Below are 17,520 nucleotides of genomic sequence, written 5' to 3'. Positions count from 1 at the left end.
AACAGTGTTGGACTGTCAGTGGATGCTAATCTGGGAGTGAACTTCATCTAGATCAAGATCACAGACCAGCCATTGTCGTTTCCTCTGATGAATAGAACAGAGACCCAGATATAAAAGTAATCTAGTAGACAGTAGCACCATTTTCAAGGGCAGTAATGTAAATAGCCATCTGCCTTCCAGACAACAAAATGAAATCATGGCTTCAGGAAAATCAAAACAAAATGACACAAACTAACAGATGCACTCTAATTTAATAGGTTAGGAGCATCATAAATGGACTTTACTAACATGGTGTTAATATGTCAGATGTTCTTTTTATTGTTTTCTGTCAATAGAAGAGCCTTTCAGTGTCTTTGTTTATGAGGGACCAACAGACAGCCTCCGGGCAGGACTCATGTTCCACATTACAGGAGCATCATCTAGTGACAGGAATTGAAACCACCATTCCTCAAACACGCACATGGTATTGTGACAAATACATAAATCCTGGTAATAAAGTTCAAGAGTGAAACTCTGTGATGTTCATCAGTTTACTGCAGCTGAAAGACTGGCAGATTCAGACAGTGAATAGGGAAGTCCACAATGATCACTTGTCCAGGCTGTGATGGAGGATATTTGCCCTCGTAAATATCCAGTCAGGGCAGCGCAAACAAAGTTAGATGATAAAACATGACTGGAAAAAAAGAGTCTGATTTACAATGGACTGCTGTAACGATGTGAAAAATAAACAAGTGAGCCTGGTGCTGTAGCCAAAGTCACCCTGTATCACACTGTAAAGATGCTTGGACTGATTTTACCTTATTCAATGATGGCCAGAGCACTAAATCACAAGAAACAGTCTCTGCTGTGCAATCAATCAGATTTTCAATGGCAGCACTTTAGCTCCACTAACAGCTCTACAGCACTTCGTTGTAGCATCTGTGAAAGACATATTTATAGAAAAGTGTGGATTTTTAGATGTACAGTGTTTGTTCCTATAACAAAATATGTTCTACCATGTAAATATAACCATGTGCTATAAAAACAATAACATAATTATACAATGACAATGAGTGCTGCAACTTGCAATGAATTACAGTTAAACTTGTGATAGGTAAAACTCTAAAAATTAAATCCTGGTTTTTAAAACCATCTTTTTGTTATTTCAACTCCTGAGAATGTAAAACTGAACACAGAGATGAAATCAAAGAGCTGAATAATGAATCTTTTCAATCTCTTCTCCTCATTTATTTTTTTTATAATCCATCAATCCATCATCTACCGCTTATCCTTCCGGGGTCACAGGTCTTTGGACTGTGGGAGTACCTGGATATAACCCACTGCACCATCGTGTTGTCCAGGCTGCTTATTGTGTCTATGAAATACACATGTAACATGTATGTGGTGTGGTTTTTTTTTTTTAAAAAAAACACCTCTCATGACACTGATCCATATTACACATATAAAGGTAAAATAAACATGCCACACTTTACTGAGTTTCAGGTTGTCTGATGTGAGATTTTTTTTGTTTTATGTGATTGCAAACTGAATAGTTTTGGGATCATGTTTTATCATTTTCTAATAAGTTTGAGAACATAATCTGTTTCCATGCACTCTGTTGCTGTAGGTGTGTATCTCTTGGGCATCAGGTTCCCAGGTTATAAATTTAAGATGTTAAGTTATGACAGCACAACAGAGAGGTTTAAATTGAGATAGAGAGGAGGAACCTTTCTTCCCAGGACAGCAGGATTCAACACAGGACCAGGTGGTGCACCTGCCGTCACAGGTATGACACTAATGTCTCTCATGTATCACACATTTCAAGCAGGAATCAGATTTGAGCATTTATTTTATGCTTTACAGGGATTTCCTCCTGTCACAGACACAGAATAAACATGACTGTTTCTTACACACTCGAGGTGGCCAATGCAAAGTTCTGTGGTTTCTCCAAGCTGCTGTTCAGGTGGAAGGGGAGTATTTACAGGCTGCTATACAAGGACTTTCTGGTGTTTTGTGGGGTTTATTCCTTTTTCAGTGTGTTTTACAGGTAAATAACCTGATTTAATTTTATACTCCTGTGCTTTGCTACAGTGTGGTCGTGTTTTTGGTGCTTGTCTTTCAGTTGTATATGCTCCACAGGTTCATTCTTACACCAACACAGCAGGATCTGTTTGAACGTATCGCCCTGTACTGTGATCAGTTCACCAACACCAACTTCATCCCAGTTTTGTTTGTGCTGGGTAAGTCTCACTGAACTAGATCTGTGCAACCCAAACTAAAGTAAATCACTATTCTTTACACTTTTGTTCCCAGGTTTCTATGTGACCCTGGCCTTTAATCGGTGGTGGGGTCAGTACACCAGCTTCCCGCTGCCTGATGACCTGATGATGGTGGTTTCTGGAAACGTCCACGGGGCAGACGAGCGGGGCCGGCTGCTCCGACGCACACTCATGAGATACGCCAACTTATCCTCGGTTCTTATTCTCCGCTCTATTAGTACAAGAGTGCACAAGCGTTTCCCAACTTTGGAGCACATTGTGGCAGCTGGTGAGTACAACATCCATCCATCCATTACCTATAACCACTTATTAGTATTTAGGGTCACAGGGATCTGTGGGAGCCTGTGAGAACAGTATGTAATTAAAAAAAAGTGTAATATAAAACCCATAATGTAGTCTGGAATAGAAAACATAAATTAAATGTCTTTATGTAATATAACCTGCAGTAGCACGTACAGTGTAATACATCAATATAATATATACAGTGAATATTCTACAGTAATTAGACTATAGTGCAGCTATATAGTATCACTGTGTCATCTGTTACATTTGATAAACTGTCTGAGCTCTGTGCAGGATTTATGACTTCACATGAGCTGAAACAGTTTGAGTCACTGCACTCAGATTTCAACAAGTACTGGATGCCTTTAACGTGGTTCTCAAACCTGGCATCCAGAGCGAGAGAGGAGGGCCGGGTGAGAGACGACATAGCTCTGAGACTTCTGATGGATGTGAGTGGTCTGTTTTTCTGCAAATATACAAACTACAAAAACACTTCCTGTATCTTACAAACTGTAAATAAGAAACTGAGAAAAATATACAACTCGAACATGTGGAGAAAACACTGTATATCTATAACTGTACTAATTATTCTCTTGGGTTTGCAGGAGCTTAATAAGTACAGAGCCAAGTGCAGCCTCCTGTTCCACTATGACTGGATCAGCATCCCTCTGGTTTACACTCAGGTAGCATCAGCCAGTGCTGAACATACTAACAATATAATATTATATTTTTTAGTATAGAAAGAATAGTAATAGTCAAACTGGACATTATTCTGCTTTGAATACTTTTACTTTTAATACCATAATCATATTTTCCTGATTGCACTTACAGTCTTTTATTGATGCATGCAGGTAGTCACTATTGCAGTTTACTCGTTTTTTGCCTTCTGTGTGATTGGCCGACAATTCCTGAACCCTGAGAAGGGATACAAGGACCATCAACTGGACATGTACGTTCCTGTTTTCACCCTGCTGCAGTTCTTCTTCTATGCTGGCTGGCTGAAGGTAAAATCACATGTCCATGCGTCACTTGTAGATTTAGTTTTGATTCTGTCATAGCAGAGGAACAGTTTGTGTCACTTCTGTAGGTGGGGGAACTGATCATCAACCCGTTTGGTGAGGACGATGATGACTTCGAAACCAACCAGCTGATTGACCGAAACATTCAGGTTTCTCCCTTAAAGCGCATCCTCAATGCAACTATTGTAGACATCTTGTAGGAGTGTCATAGTTTTAATTGTATTTCTCTCTCGTGCAGGTGTCAATGCTGGCTGTGGATGATATGTACCAGAACCTGGCTCCAATTGTAAAGGACAAGCACTGGTCACAGAGACATTTCTCTGTCCCCTACACTCTGTCGACAGCAGCGGAGACTCTCACACCAGCTTTCAAAGGTTCTACCTTTGACATGAGGTGAAGTAGTATTTAATTTTTATGTTTCAAGGCCTTTTGTTTTACTACTGATTTACTACACAATGTGAGCTTAAAATGCGTCTCGCGTGCAGGATGAGTTCTGAGGATCTTGAGATTCACCAGCCTGCAGACACTGCAGGAAAGAAACAGTTTGTACCTCTTAAAGACTCTCTGGGCGATGGGCTTGACAGTCTTCTACAGAGGGGAAAAGGCATCCTGCATGGTGGCAGCCTCTCTTCTCTGATGGACATCTCATCACATCCAAATGAGGATTGGATTGATGATGCTGTTTACCCTGAGGGTGACCTCAATGCTGCCAATCACAAAGAACAAGAAAAGACCTTGATTAAAGTTGCAGTGGAACATAAGTAAAATATTTGATTTATTGTTACACATCTTGATTCATCTCATGTATGCTGTTTTTCATCAAAAATGGAGATTGTTAATGTAACAAATATTATTTTTAATTGGCACAACTAAATGTATTGTGAACAAATATGTTTACTTTCCATTTATGAGGCTATTCTAAACATTTATGATTTCAAGTGATTATGCACTATTATACACTGTGAATGCATAAAGGTCACAGACTCTTGAGTCAAACTGAGATTATTATGATCATAATTTATTTTGGTTTCCTTTACACATTCATATTCATTTGTTATAATAACGTTTAACTTTAACCTTTAGCATAACAGCAAATATATTACTGCAAATAGTCCAATCATATATTTTTAGTCTATAAGATATTCTCCCATCCTTTACTTATTATCTGGTTCCCATTAATTTTGGCAACTGCTTATTATCTGGTTCCCATTAATTTTGGAAACTGCTTTTTATATATAATTAATATAATATATAATATTTATATAATATCTTTTATGTATTTAGGCTTTAGTTTAGTTGTCAATTTAGATATTCTACTTTTAGTCAGAAAATGGAGATTCTTTTTAAAATTTAGTTTATTTAATGACATTTAGTCACATTTTTCCATTTTTTGCTTTTTTAATATAACTATAAACATTTTAAGCTGTAGTCATCTTTGTGTGCAGTTACCATGGTTACCGGTGTTGTGCATTTTAATTAACGCTACGCATTTTAATTCACTGTTTAGGTAGCTTAACGTAATACGACAGCGTAAGAGATTGATTAATTACTTATTCTAATAAATTAAGCTCAACAGTAACATATTGTCAGGTAACGTCTTATGAAATGTTACTTCTTGTTTCTTCTTTTTTGCTTTTCAGACTCATCTCAGAAGACCAGATGCGGATTTAGCTGTTAAGTGTATATATTCATGCTTCTTCATACTGATTGTAGATGAATAATTCAGACTGGGTAACGTCCAGCTTATTACACCAGAGAGTTGTGCACAAAACTGTGAGATAATAAAACATTTCGATGAAGTTAAAATGAAAAATGAAGAAATGCGTTAATTCCACGGAAACTTTTATTTTGAAATACAAACGACGGATGTTCGAAAGGGTCAAACGTGTTTGTTGCGCTTCCGCGTTGTCGGTAACGCAAGTTCACATCAGGAATACTTGTAAGCGCTGCGGGTACGTTGGCTTTCAGTTTTTTTCAGACAACACTTTTCCTTTTACACAATTTTCTCTCTTTAACATCTGACCTAAGGTGACGTGGCTAGACACACAGTTCAGTGACGTTAGTTAACGCCTCAGGATGTAGGAATTTTACGGCGCCTAGCTAGCTTGCTAATGTTAGCTAAGTGATTTATTGATACCTGCCACACAGTGTCAGCGGACTTTGCTGTTTGGAAAGTCTGTTTTAAATCCAGATCATTCACAGCACGTGGCTGCTGTTTATTGAAGCCTCTGTTTTCAACAGTGTTCGGTTTGTTGGGTTTGTCTGACAGGAACATCCGCCGCAACCAGGTAGAACAGTGGTGCGGTGTCCACTGACGTCGCCTCCTGGTGCTGCTGAGCTGCTGTCACCTCCGTCCTCCTACTCCTCCTCCCCCTCCCCCTCATCATCATCATCATCATCATCATCATCATCATCGTCTTTATCATCATCATCATCGTCTTCTTCATCATGCCTCTGGGTGACAACCCTCACCTGCTGCTGGGCAGGATCCGCTTCCTGAGCAGGTGCGTTGAGTGTTACAGGAAGGGTGACTTGGTGCCAGAGTCTCTGTGTTATGTCCCCAGAGAAGTGTGCTATAAAATCTGTAAGGATTCATCGTCGTCCTCCTCCTCCGGACCATCTGCTGGAGGCTCCACTGTGGGAAAAACTCTTGTCCCAGTCTTTGAAAGTCCACATCAGATTCTTCACAACAAGAAATCATGCAAGTACAACATTGAACCAAAGAAAGGGACTTGTATCCGGACAACAGGAGAGGAATACTGTAACAGCCAAGGCCTGTGGGTCAAAATCAATAAGGTAGAATACTTATGCTGTTTTCAAAGCATATATAAAGACTTGTGTTCACTTACCCATGGAATAAGTGTGGAATTTGATTTGTCTCAATCCATAAATGTTTGTATTATTTCTTTAATCAATTTTGATTGTTTTAAATGTGGTGGAAAAGCACGTGCTGACATAGTGATCCATGTATGTGTCCAGGAGCAGCTGGAGGAGCACCGTCCTGGTCAGGAGTTGGACGAAGGTTGGATCCTGGTGTGTAAACACACAGAGGGAGGCGACAGGCTGGTGCCGGTAGAGTCACCAGAGACAGTCAACAGACAGCAGCAGCTCTTTGGCCATGACCACAAACCCTGCAACAGGTGGGAGCAGGTGGTGGATGTGGAGAATGCAGTTTACATCGGCTCCAAACCCAAAATTGCTGAGTGTGACACTGCAGCCGTGGACAAGCTAAGGTGAGCCCATCAAATTCAAGTCAAATTAGACTGTTGTGACTTTTTGGGATGTGTTTCCCCTGCAGCAGATTTTCAGATTAAAATACAGTTCGTTCATTTTTTGAAGGTATGTGCCTCCAACCTGGACGTATGAGTGTGACGAGGACCTGGTACATTATTTCTATGACCACATAGGGAAAGAGGATGAGAACCTGGGAAGTGTGAAGCAGTGTGTGACCAGCATCGATGTTTCTTCATGTTCGGTAAGTAGAGTACTATATATTAAAGGAATGTGCCACTCAGATAATATATTTATGTTTTTACTCTAGTGAAAACGATCAAGTTAGTCTTTCTTCCCAACAGAAAAACCAGAGATAGAAGATTTTAGTTTACCATGAAGTTTTAAAAGTTGCAGCTGTGCATTTTTTTAAGCTAACGCTACTGAAATAAAACTTTCTGAGTGTTGAGTCAAGCGTTCAGTTTGTTTATCATTTGCTTTCTCACCCTGACATCATCACAGATTTGGCAGGAATAGTACCTAATTATTCTTGAGCTAAGCAGCTGTAATTACAGACATATGAATCAATGAAAACCACAGAATTTCTTTGATATATGTTGACAGGAGGATCCCAGCGGGGGAGCGAGCTGTCTGACAGATGGCGACACTGAAACTTACTGGGAGAGCGACGGCATGCAGGGACAGCACTGGATCCGCCTGCACATGAAGAGAGGCACCGTGGTCAAGTATGGAGCTGTATTAAATATTCGAGTTGGTCATTTCGGTTTTGATGTCAGCCACATATTTAAGAATATGTTCAAACTCTATTATATTACTTTCTGTTTTGGGTTTTACTTTCAGTCCAGTGTAAAATATTTGACTGCATGTAATTTGCATGTTCTGGAGGTGCACTTGTGGCCATAGTGTAAGTAGGAACTGCTGCTGTGACCTGACACTCACTTATTCACTGAGTCGTGAATTAACTCAGGTGACACAAGATCCAGTGACATATGTACACTGCCAATAATGTTTGATGCTGTATAGGAACTAGTTCAGAATAATTACAGGCAGTTTTTAAGCAAAAATTGTTATGAATGTGGTGCCCAGCAGACCACCAGAGAAGATTTTGTGAGTTTAGTTTTTGTGACATATTTGGGTTGAATATAAGCTGAATATCTTTGGGTTGTGGACTTCTGGTTAAAGAAAACAAGACTCTTAAAGACATCACTTTGGACTGTACAAGGCTGTAATTTTTTTCCACTAAAAAAAGTAATTGCTTAACTGAACTAGTAATGAGAGAAATTATTTGGCAAGAATTAACATTTTACAAAATGTGATTGGTCCCATTTGTCATTTATATCAACATCAAATAAGGCTGGATGTACTTAATGTTTACTTAAATCTGTGTTTTTATTGTGAAATATAATATGTCTCTTTTTCTCTTCTAGTAAGCTGATATTGGCAGTGGACTCTACAGATGACAACTACATGCCCAAGAGAGTCACAGTGTTTGGAGGAGAGGGAGACAACCTGAAGAAGCTCAGCGATGTCACCATAGACGAGTGAGCTTTTTTTGTTTTTTTAAGAAAAGTTACAAAAAATCCACGAGGTTCACAGCCATATGCTTCAGATGACAGTGTAATGCATTTTAGGATTCATTTCACTGGTTTGTTATAAAATCTGACCTTGAATTTAATACTTTGTAATAGCAGAATAACCCACACATTGTCTGCAACTGGGAAGTGACCTTTTATTATTAGTGTATTAGATGAATGAGGAAAAGATAATAAAAGGTAAATGTGATAATGAAGTTTAGATTCAGGAAGAAAAAAATCTATGATGACTGCCAAAAATAGCTCCTATTTAACATAAGCTTAATATCTAGCCGATTTATTTTTCCTTTTCTGGTTGATAAGATGGTTGGGTGAAAAATCAGGATTTTTTTTCTTTTGAGTAAAATGCGTTATTATGCATTTCCACATCTTCAGCAAGTTTACAAACACTTCACACAGTTTGGTTGTTTTTGAATGACTCCAGCAATCTGATTGGAGAAGTGTGTGTGCTGGAGGACATGACATCCCACCTGCCTGTCATTGAAATCCGAATTGATGAATGCAGAGGTAAGGTTATTTTAATGTCTTTTTGTTATTTAATTATATATTTTCTGTCCATTTTAACATTTTAATACTACTGTCAGTGCCACTGTAGTGATGTCATGAACCTGACACCTGCTTTTTAAGATGAAGGCATAGATGTCCGGATCAGAGGCTTAAAGATCAAGTCGTCATGTGAAAGGGACCTGGGTCTGAACGCTGATGTTTTCCAGTCCTCTAACCTGGTGCGTTACCCCCGCCTGCAGGGCACCGCACCTGATGTCCTGTACCGCAGAGCACTGGTTATCCAGAGGTGGGTTAATGTTTGCCATGCTGGTGTGGAAAAATGTGGTGATTACATGCCCTGAAATATTTAGAAATGTAATGAAAATGTTTTTCTACTCAATCGATGATGTCCTTACAGTGAATTTCCAACTCCAGAGTTATGTAACTCTTAGAAACTCAAGTCATATGTGATGCTGTCAGGGTGTAACGCTTCTAGGCATCAGTTGCCAGTACTTATTTTCTGTCTCGCTCTTTGCAGGTTCATCTGTCTTCTGGACAGTGTGCTCCCACACTTGGTGCCAGCTTGGGACTACAGCCTGGGCACCTTCAACCAGATCAAAGTGAGTCATGTTGGAGCCATTGACATGTACAGTTTGGGTTTGAATAACAGTAAATAGCAGTAAGGTCTAAGCAGCTGGTCTTTCTTGAATGTTTTAATGCATACAGTATTTGTACTAAGAATAAAAAGGGTTATAGCCTTTATTAAACACTAAAATGAAAGAGTGTTTTGAAAAGGGCTTGAAGATTACAAGTGTCACTGACCATCACTGAACACAATAACGTGCTGTTATTCCCCTGCATCCCTGTAAAGTTTTCCAGTCCAGTTGCAGGGGGGCACTCTACTACAAACTACACTTTGTTCCATGTTCTCTGGTGCCCTCTAGAGCATAAAGCAGTTCTTGCTACTGTCCAAACGCCGCTCAGCCCTCATCACTCAGTGCCTGAAGGACTCGGAGACCAGCAAACCGAACTTCATGCCCCGGCTCTACATCAACAGACGTCTGGCTATGGAGCACAAAGACAACCCTTCTCTGGACCTGAGCTGCAAGAATGCTGTGTTTAACCAGGTAATGGGCTGGCACTGGACTCTGGCTGTTGCCTTGAACACAGATGCATAGAACATATGCATCTACTTCAGTTGAGGTGATGAATGAGAAAAAGTGTGGTGTTCTGTGATGCTGTTGCATTATGGTGTTCACTTGTCTCCTCTCCTGTAGGTGTATGAAGGTCTCAAGCCATCTGACAAATTAGAGAAGACTTTAGATTATAGGTTTGCATTTTCAGTTTTACACACGTCTTTCTATTGATGACTATATTACTAAAGAGCACTGAAATCAAATTCCTCAACATTTCTTTTTTGTTGATCAGGTGGCCTGCTCGGTATGACCAGTGGTGGGAATGCAAGTTCATTGCAGAAGGGATCATTGACCAAGGAGGGGGATTTCGGGATAGCCTGGCAGACATGTCTGAGGAGCTTTGCCCCAGCTCAGCTGAGTGTCCTATGCCTCTGCCATTCTTCTGCCGCACCTCCAACCAGGTAGTTCTTCACCTTTACTGCTTTCAAACAGTCAGGAGTAAACTGGGTTTCACTGGTGTCATTGGCTGTGTGGATGTTTTTCCTGGTCTCTCAGGGTTCCTTAGAGGCCAGAGATTACTACGTCCCCAACCCGTCCTGTAAAGAGTTCCATAAGTACGAGTGGATTGGTCAGCTTATGGGAGCTGCTCTCAGGGGAAAAGATTTCCTGGTGAGTCAAACACACACTCCACCTACTGCAGATCGATTACAGGCTATAAAATAAGAAGAGTTGGATGTACATTGTAGATTTGATTTTCTGGCCTCTTCTGTGTCCAATGCTGCAGGTTTTGGCACTGCCTGGGCTGGTGTGGAAGCAGCTGACTGGGGAGGCCATCAGCTGGAGTAAAGATTTCCCTGCTGTAGACTCTGTTCTGGTAAAGACATTCAAATTGTTTACATCTGCCTGACAGTCATGCAGAGTGCATGGTAACCTTGTGAAGTAATTACTGATGGCAGTTTGTCAGTAGAGGATTTTAGGACTTTTTACTACACCCCAGGCTTTCTTTAACCTTTCCCAACTCTTTCCAACTTTCCAACTTCCTTGCCATGAATTTAGACTAGAGTATATATTAAACAGTCTCTGTCTGGCTTTTCTTCTTTTAGCATATTGTATAGAGAATCATTGTGTCAAGGCAAATTTGGATGTGTGCTTAGGTAAACCTGCTGGAGGCCATGGAGAACATGGACCAGGAAACATTTGAATTCAGGTTTGGGGAGGAGCTGGTGTACACCACCCTGCTGAGTGATGGCCAGATGGTGGAGCTCATCCCTGGTGGCAGTAATGTGGCTGTTCACTATGAGGACCGAGGCGAATTCATCCGCCTGGTGCAAAAAGCTCGGCTAGAGGAGAGCAAGAAGCAGGTTTGGCTTTAGTGTTGTTACACTTTATCTTCCTATACTTACAAAACACATCTTTGGTGCTTTTATTCTTCAGTATGAGCTCAGCCAGTAATCATGGCACGTTTGTATTTGCCACATCACTGAGAAGCATTTTTGTACTTACAAGTCTGTATGTGTTAGATTGCAGCCATGCAGGCAGGACTGCTTAAGGTGGTCCCTCAGGCGGTGCTGGACCTACTCACTTGGCATGAAGTGGAAAAGAAAGTGTGTGGAGACCCGGAGATCACTGTGGAAGCCCTGAAACGACTCAGTGAGCATCCATCTTCAGTTTTATCTAAGCCGCTACACATTTGAAGAGATGACACTATTGTTGTTATGGCTTTTGCTTGTCCTGTGACTGCCCTTTACAGAAACTTGTGGTAGTTACTTCTGGAAAATTAGGGAACGCTGTGTTATTAGAGCAACAAAATCGTGTCAAACAGGATGTAAAAATTTGATTATTTCAATCATTTAATTTGGAAGGAAGTGGAGTCATTAAGATACATGTTGTTTTAAACACGATGCATCACTGTTTTTTCTGTCTCTCCACCAGCACGCTATGAAGACCTGGAACAAAGTGATGTGCGAGTGCAGTACTTGTGGGAAGCCCTGACCAATTTTACTAACGGTCAGTTCACTATTTATTCTGCAGCACTTTACAGATCATAGCAACTGTTAGATTAACTGCATTTTTCCAATCTTGTCATATTTGTTGTGCTGAAAATATATAGTACACCTGTGCATTACTGATGAGACATTACTGACCTTTATGGTGAGTACTCTGAGTGACTTTGAATTTTGTTTTCAGAGGACCGCAGCAGGTTTCTGAGGTTTGTAACTGGCAGAAGTCGTCTTCCTGCACCTATTTACATCTTTCCTGACAAACAAGGGTGAGTGCATCCTTAAACAAATGGAATTAGTGATGATTTATTGATTGCTAAATAACAAATTAGAATAGAAATTATGCTGTTAGTGTCAGTATTTTGAAATGTTTTGTTTCCTGATTTCAGCTCTGAAACAACAGATGCTCTACCACAGTCCTCCACATGTTCCAGCACTCTTTATTTACCCAACTATCCAAGGTACACTAGTTTTCTGTTTTTTTGCATATGCAGAATCTGATATTATATATTGATGTGTACATTAAATATATAGTTAAGTTCAAGATGTACTGTATGTATTTTCAAATCGCACTTTGATACAAACCTGTTTTTTGTAAATGCCAGTTCCATGTTTTCATTATTTTTGCAAAGTGTATTTCACAGACAGCAATAATACACGTACTGCCTCTCGTTCATTCTGCTCTGCAGTGCAAAGGTTTGTGAGGAGAAGCTGCGCTATGCTGCTTACAACTGTGTGGCCATCGATACGGACATGAGCCCCTGGGAAGAGTGAACTCTTCTGCTTCATGAGCAAACTATGCACACTTCACAAATCACTGTTAAATGGAAAATCTTGCCAAGTTTACTGCATATCTACACAACTGCCAATTAATCATAGCTGTATATAATAAAGAACTATATCGAAACGTGGAAATGTCTCTGGTGTTTTTTAATAAGTTTTTCATGTTTATTTTGGATTCTGCATGAGCAGTAAGAGAAATCACATTTTTAGAGGTCACTGATATTAAAAGCTTTATTTATTAACGCTGTCATTGCAGCAACAGACAATATGTATTTCCACTCAAGGGTGACATTTGATGTTGAGTAAAAAATGAACAAAATTAAGAGGTGATTCAAACAGGAAAGTGACTTAAAGCCAAACAGCTCAAAGTCTGTAGAATCGTTTAAAGGTAAAATTACGTTTCCAGCCTAAAACTTGAAAAAATAGGAGGCTGATAAATGAATACTCCGTCTTTGTATTATAGTTTTGGACAAGAAAATCTCGTTTACTGTGTCGCTAGCTCTCGCGAGAGCACTTGGCTTCAAACCTACCCATGAGCCTTTGCGATTCCTCTTTCTAGCCGGCGCCTGAGAATGGGTACGTGTTTTCAAGCTCGGGTCGGAGGGAGAATCTTTGTCCATCTGGTTCTTTAACGAAGGAATATTTCAATAATGGTTTGCTATATTAAAGCTAATTGTTCTTTAAATAGATATAGCTTAATCTTTTTTAATTTCAGGTAGTTGATAGTGTTTTATTGCAGAAAGTCACAATTGATGTGAGGAGTGCTCCAAGATGGCTGCTCACTTTAGCCATGTAGTTAGCTACGGATGCTACAGTCAAACTGGAATCGACATTTTGGTGTTCATGAGGTGTAGCAGAGTTGGCCGTGGACTGCTTAGCCTGTCAGCCGTTTAGGAGAAGTGTTCAGGGGTTTGTGCACGAATGTATACGCGCGTCAGGATGGTGGGGAACGGTGTTAGCATTAGCATTAGCTGGCAGACACCCGTGATCGTGACATGCTGCTTCAGAAAATACTGTGAAATAAGTCTGATCAGGCCGTTGCTCTTCGCTTACTGTAAACGTGGCTATACGTTAATTACCATCTTTGTGTTTTGGACACTCAGGGTGTGTGTTGGGTGATGAAGGTCGGGACATAGTTATTAGGTCTAGAAGTTGGTTTGCCGTAATGCAAAGACAGGTTTTAGGGGAGGCTTGCTTGGCTGAGTAAGAACAGGCTTAATAAAATGCATCATTTTAGGGCTGCAACTGAAGAGTATTAGTGTTCTTTCAGGAAAGGTTCTCAGTTGATTGGTCTTTTGGTCGATAGTTAAAAAAAAAAGCTCTTAATTTAAAAATCTTGTCAAGACTCATCTGAGTTTGGTCATTTTCTTTAAAAGTGACTGACTTGTTAAAATCGTTGCAGATTATTTTTCTTTCAATAGACTTAATTGTTGCAGTTGTATCATCTTTAGTTTGACATTGAGGTCCTGTGGAAATCTGATCTTTATGGATTTAAAGTATTTCTGAGCCTGGTTCACGTTTTGCATCATTAGACATGCAGCCCCAATAACCCATGATGAGATCCTTTATTTGCTTGAGTGAAGTGATGAAACTGTTGATGCGGAATCCAAAATAAAATTGCGGACAACCTCTACCTTGGAGAACTGATCGCTCAAGCATTCAAAATTAGTTTGAGGTGAACATCCTGCAAGCCAGTCACAGATCTGACACCTGGTTGCTTTATTATTCTTCCAGGTATCTCAAGGGACAACTGGCATAAACGCCGCAAGACCGGTGGTAAACGCAAACCCTACCACAAGAAGAGGAAGTATGAGCTTGGGCGCCCTCCTGCAAACACAAAGGTGGGTAAAAATCAATGGCTTGCCTGTGGTATCCAAGTGTAAAGTGTAGTTGCATGGTTGATGAAAACCTGACCTTAGGTAGGTCTTTTTGGACCGTTTTGGTTCAAAGCTTTGGGCTTACCAATGTTAGGACTTGTCATAGTTACACTGACATGCCTCACTACTCATAATATAAACTGTATTAAGATTTCCAGGACCCATCATTATGCAGTCTTTATGTATACTTAATGTCAATTAGAGGCATTTAAACACTAATATATAAGGTCTTGTTCTTTAGATTGGACCTCGCCGCATCCACACAGTGAGGGTCCGTGGTGGGAATAAGAAGTATCGTGCTCTGAGGCTGGATGTTGGTAACTTCTCATGGGGCTCTGAGTGTAAGTTTCTCTTCATGCCACTTTGAGTTTAGAAGATATATTGCACACAATGATCTGTGATGAAAACTTTGTCCAGTTCTGCTACTGAATGAAAGTGGCGATAACAAAGACTCTGAGAAAGATGTTTTATATACTTCCATGTTGTTTTCAATTATAACCCAGTATTATTTATTGACAGATGAAATGGGAGATTTGCTTTTAACAGTGCTTGATTTTTTTTTTCTACTCAGGCTGCACACGGAAGACCAGGATCATTGATGTGGTCTACAATGCCTCCAACAACGAGCTGGTGAGAACCAAGACCCTGGTGAAGAACTGCATCGTCCTCATCGACAGCCTTCCCTTCAGGCAGTGGTATGAGGCTCACTACGCCACTCCTCTGGGACGCAAGAAGGGAGCCAAGCTGGTATGTGAAAAAATACAATTCTTCTTTTTTTAGTCATGGTCATTGTAGCAGCTACACATGATTTTGGCTTAGTACTGGCTTAGGGTAGGGTACCTGATCTTTTGCACATTGCACAAATATTGTTTTTGGAGGGTTTGCGTTTACTTTTTACTTGAAATATGAAAATATCATTTGACAAAAGTTGAATAGAACCATGCATGGCACTGTCATAACCAGTGTTAAAAATACAAAAATTGAAGTCTTTGTCCATTCTACAGTTAATGCGTTTGTTCTTATACACCATAAAGTAATTTAATTAATTTTTGTTCTGATCTGGTGCATGTCTTTCTGTGATGATAACTTTGTCCAGTTCTGCTACTGAGTTAAAGTGGTGATAACAAAGACTCTGAGAAAGACCTGTTATCTACACATGAGCTGCAGTATTAAAATGCAAAATGTTTGGTGCACCTCCAACCATTTTTATTTCCTGCACTGCTGTAGACTCCTGAGGAGGAAGAGGTCCTGAACAAGAAGAGGTCAAAGAGGACCCAGAAGAAATACGATGAGCGTAAAAAGATGGCCAAGATCAGCACACTCTTGGAGGAACAGTTCCAGCAGGGAAAACTGCTTGGTAAGTTCAGTGTGCATCTTTTTCCTCTGCCGTAGACTGAGTTTACAATAATGTTTATCGGCTTAAAAAACATCATCAATGGCACATCTTTTATGAGCATCTTGACCTGACTGGGTCTCTTATGTGTCTAGTTTCCTCCTCCTACATGGTCCTCTCCATGGTTTCATTTTAAACAAGTGCCATCGGCTTTGGTTTTTAATTAGACAATTTGGGTTTTTGGTGCGCATATGAAGACTGAGATTTAATTTATTACCATGCCAGAAGCTGATTCATGTAAATGTTAGCACACAAGGCAGACGGGTTTTAGTGAGATGTCCAGTTATCTTGACAAAGCAAACCTGTTGAACCTTACACACATCAGTTTATCTTGTTTCAAATGCAATTTTATTTATGTCAAATGATGTTTTGGTCAGATCAGATGTTTTGGTCAGATCAAATGCTTTGGCCTGCACAGTTAGTGGTTCTCAGGACAGCTGAAAAAAAATTTGACCCATGTCTTGTCTCTGTTCAGAGAATGGTAGAATCATTGTCAAGGCACATTGAAGGTGTGCAACATTATTTTGACACTTGGTATTGTTTTTAATTTGTCATGCCAACAGATGAGTCTCTTTTTGTATTTGTCCATGTGTTAAGTTTAATAGGATGAAGTTTAATAGCACAAAGGATTAAAAGCTATGAGTGAAATTCTGTCACTTGAATAAAGTAATTTAAGTATCCTTATGAAAATGGTGATGGTCCTTTTTAATTTGATATCAGAATTAACCTGATTTCTTAAAATTTGTGTAAGCTGAAAATGGAATTTAACATTTACTGAGATTTGACTAGACAACTTTCCTATTTGATGCAGTTAATCCACTTTTGTCACTGACCATGTTTCCTGCTCCCCTCCTACAGGTTGCATCGCTTCCAGACCTGGCCAGTGTGGCAGGGCAGACGGCTACATCCTGGAGGGCAAAGAGCTTGAGTTCTACCTGAGGAAAATCAAGGCCAAGAAAGGCAAATAGATGTACAGCTGTTTGATACGTCAATAAAATCTAAACGTTCTGTGACTGTTTGCTGTCACTTTTTACTTTGTTTGGTTGTGCTGCCAATATCTTGTATGTTTGTTCCCAGAGAACAGACTTGTGGCAAACAAAACATTGCAATTGTTGACTTTAACAATGCCCTTTGACAACGGTTACCCCAACACAGACATATGCTTGTTTTCCGTACTATCCCTGCTCTACCTACTGCAGACTACCTGGATCAGGTGTGTTCAGCCAATCAGAAAGCAGAAGGGAAGGGGTAGTTAGAAAAGTGTAGGGCAGTAGCTTGAGGACCGGGGTTAGCTACCCCTGCTCTAGTGCTTGCTGGGAGGGTTCCCAATGCCAAACCACCTGAGATTACATGATCAGCGTTCAGCCATTTCTTTGTACCTCATATCTTATGCAGTACTTATGGATAATGTAAAATTCAAACTGTTTCCTTTTGGCTGCTCTCTTCAGGGGTCGCCACAGCGA

The 17,520-nt window shown here is 40.1% G+C and overlaps 3 protein-coding genes and 3 non-coding genes across 6 annotated transcripts; all 6 read left to right on the top strand.

The window, feature by feature from the left end:
• The first annotated feature begins 1,707 nt into the window (after positions 1-1,707).
• On the top strand, positions 1,708-4,324 carry best4 (bestrophin 4). Its single transcript, XM_026313415.1, has 10 exons — positions 1,708-1,765; positions 1,843-2,026; positions 2,119-2,219; positions 2,293-2,526; positions 2,835-2,989; positions 3,146-3,223; positions 3,392-3,544; positions 3,628-3,708; positions 3,798-3,952; positions 4,045-4,324. The coding sequence occupies exons 2-10, from the start codon at positions 1,875-1,877 to the stop codon at positions 4,322-4,324; spliced, it is 1,389 nt and encodes a 462-aa protein (XP_026169200.1). The 5' UTR covers positions 1,708-1,765; positions 1,843-1,874.
• A 1,106-nt stretch (positions 4,325-5,430) lies between these two features.
• On the top strand, positions 5,431-12,915 carry hectd3 (HECT domain containing 3). Its single transcript, XM_026314453.1, has 20 exons — positions 5,431-5,511; positions 5,829-6,355; positions 6,539-6,792; positions 6,899-7,034; positions 7,394-7,515; positions 8,218-8,331; positions 8,807-8,889; positions 9,010-9,175; positions 9,407-9,488; positions 9,813-9,995; positions 10,146-10,198; positions 10,297-10,465; positions 10,560-10,673; positions 10,789-10,878; positions 11,159-11,365; positions 11,525-11,654; positions 11,937-12,011; positions 12,192-12,273; positions 12,394-12,465; positions 12,694-12,915. Exons 2-20 carry the CDS (start codon positions 6,008-6,010, stop codon positions 12,776-12,778), a joined length of 2,565 nt encoding a protein of 854 aa, XP_026170238.1. The 5' UTR covers positions 5,431-5,511; positions 5,829-6,007; the 3' UTR covers positions 12,779-12,915.
• A 403-nt stretch (positions 12,916-13,318) lies between these two features.
• Positions 13,319-17,070, top strand: rps8a (ribosomal protein S8a). The gene is made up of 6 exons (XM_026314605.1): positions 13,319-13,363; positions 14,522-14,628; positions 14,906-15,005; positions 15,236-15,411; positions 15,892-16,021; positions 16,916-17,070. The coding sequence occupies exons 1-6, from the start codon at positions 13,360-13,362 to the stop codon at positions 17,023-17,025; spliced, it is 627 nt and encodes a 208-aa protein (XP_026170390.1). The 5' UTR covers positions 13,319-13,359; the 3' UTR covers positions 17,026-17,070.
• Positions 14,679-14,785, top strand: LOC113135032 (small nucleolar RNA SNORD46). Its single transcript, XR_003296115.1, has one exon. It is a non-coding gene; the product is annotated as a small nucleolar RNA SNORD46 (small nucleolar RNA).
• Positions 15,059-15,127, top strand: LOC113135031 (small nucleolar RNA SNORD38). Its single transcript, XR_003296114.1, has one exon. It is a non-coding gene; the product is annotated as a small nucleolar RNA SNORD38 (small nucleolar RNA).
• LOC113135030 (small nucleolar RNA SNORD38) lies at positions 15,736-15,804 on the top strand. Its single transcript, XR_003296113.1, has one exon. It is a non-coding gene; the product is annotated as a small nucleolar RNA SNORD38 (small nucleolar RNA).
• Positions 17,071-17,520: the final 450 nt, after the last annotated feature.

The sequence above is a fragment of the Mastacembelus armatus genome, chromosome 17, assembly GCF_900324485.2.
Source record: "Mastacembelus armatus chromosome 17, fMasArm1.2, whole genome shotgun sequence".
Lineage (NCBI taxonomy): Eukaryota > Metazoa > Chordata > Actinopteri > Synbranchiformes > Mastacembelidae > Mastacembelus > Mastacembelus armatus.
This window is presented reverse-complemented; position numbering and strand designations above follow the sequence as displayed.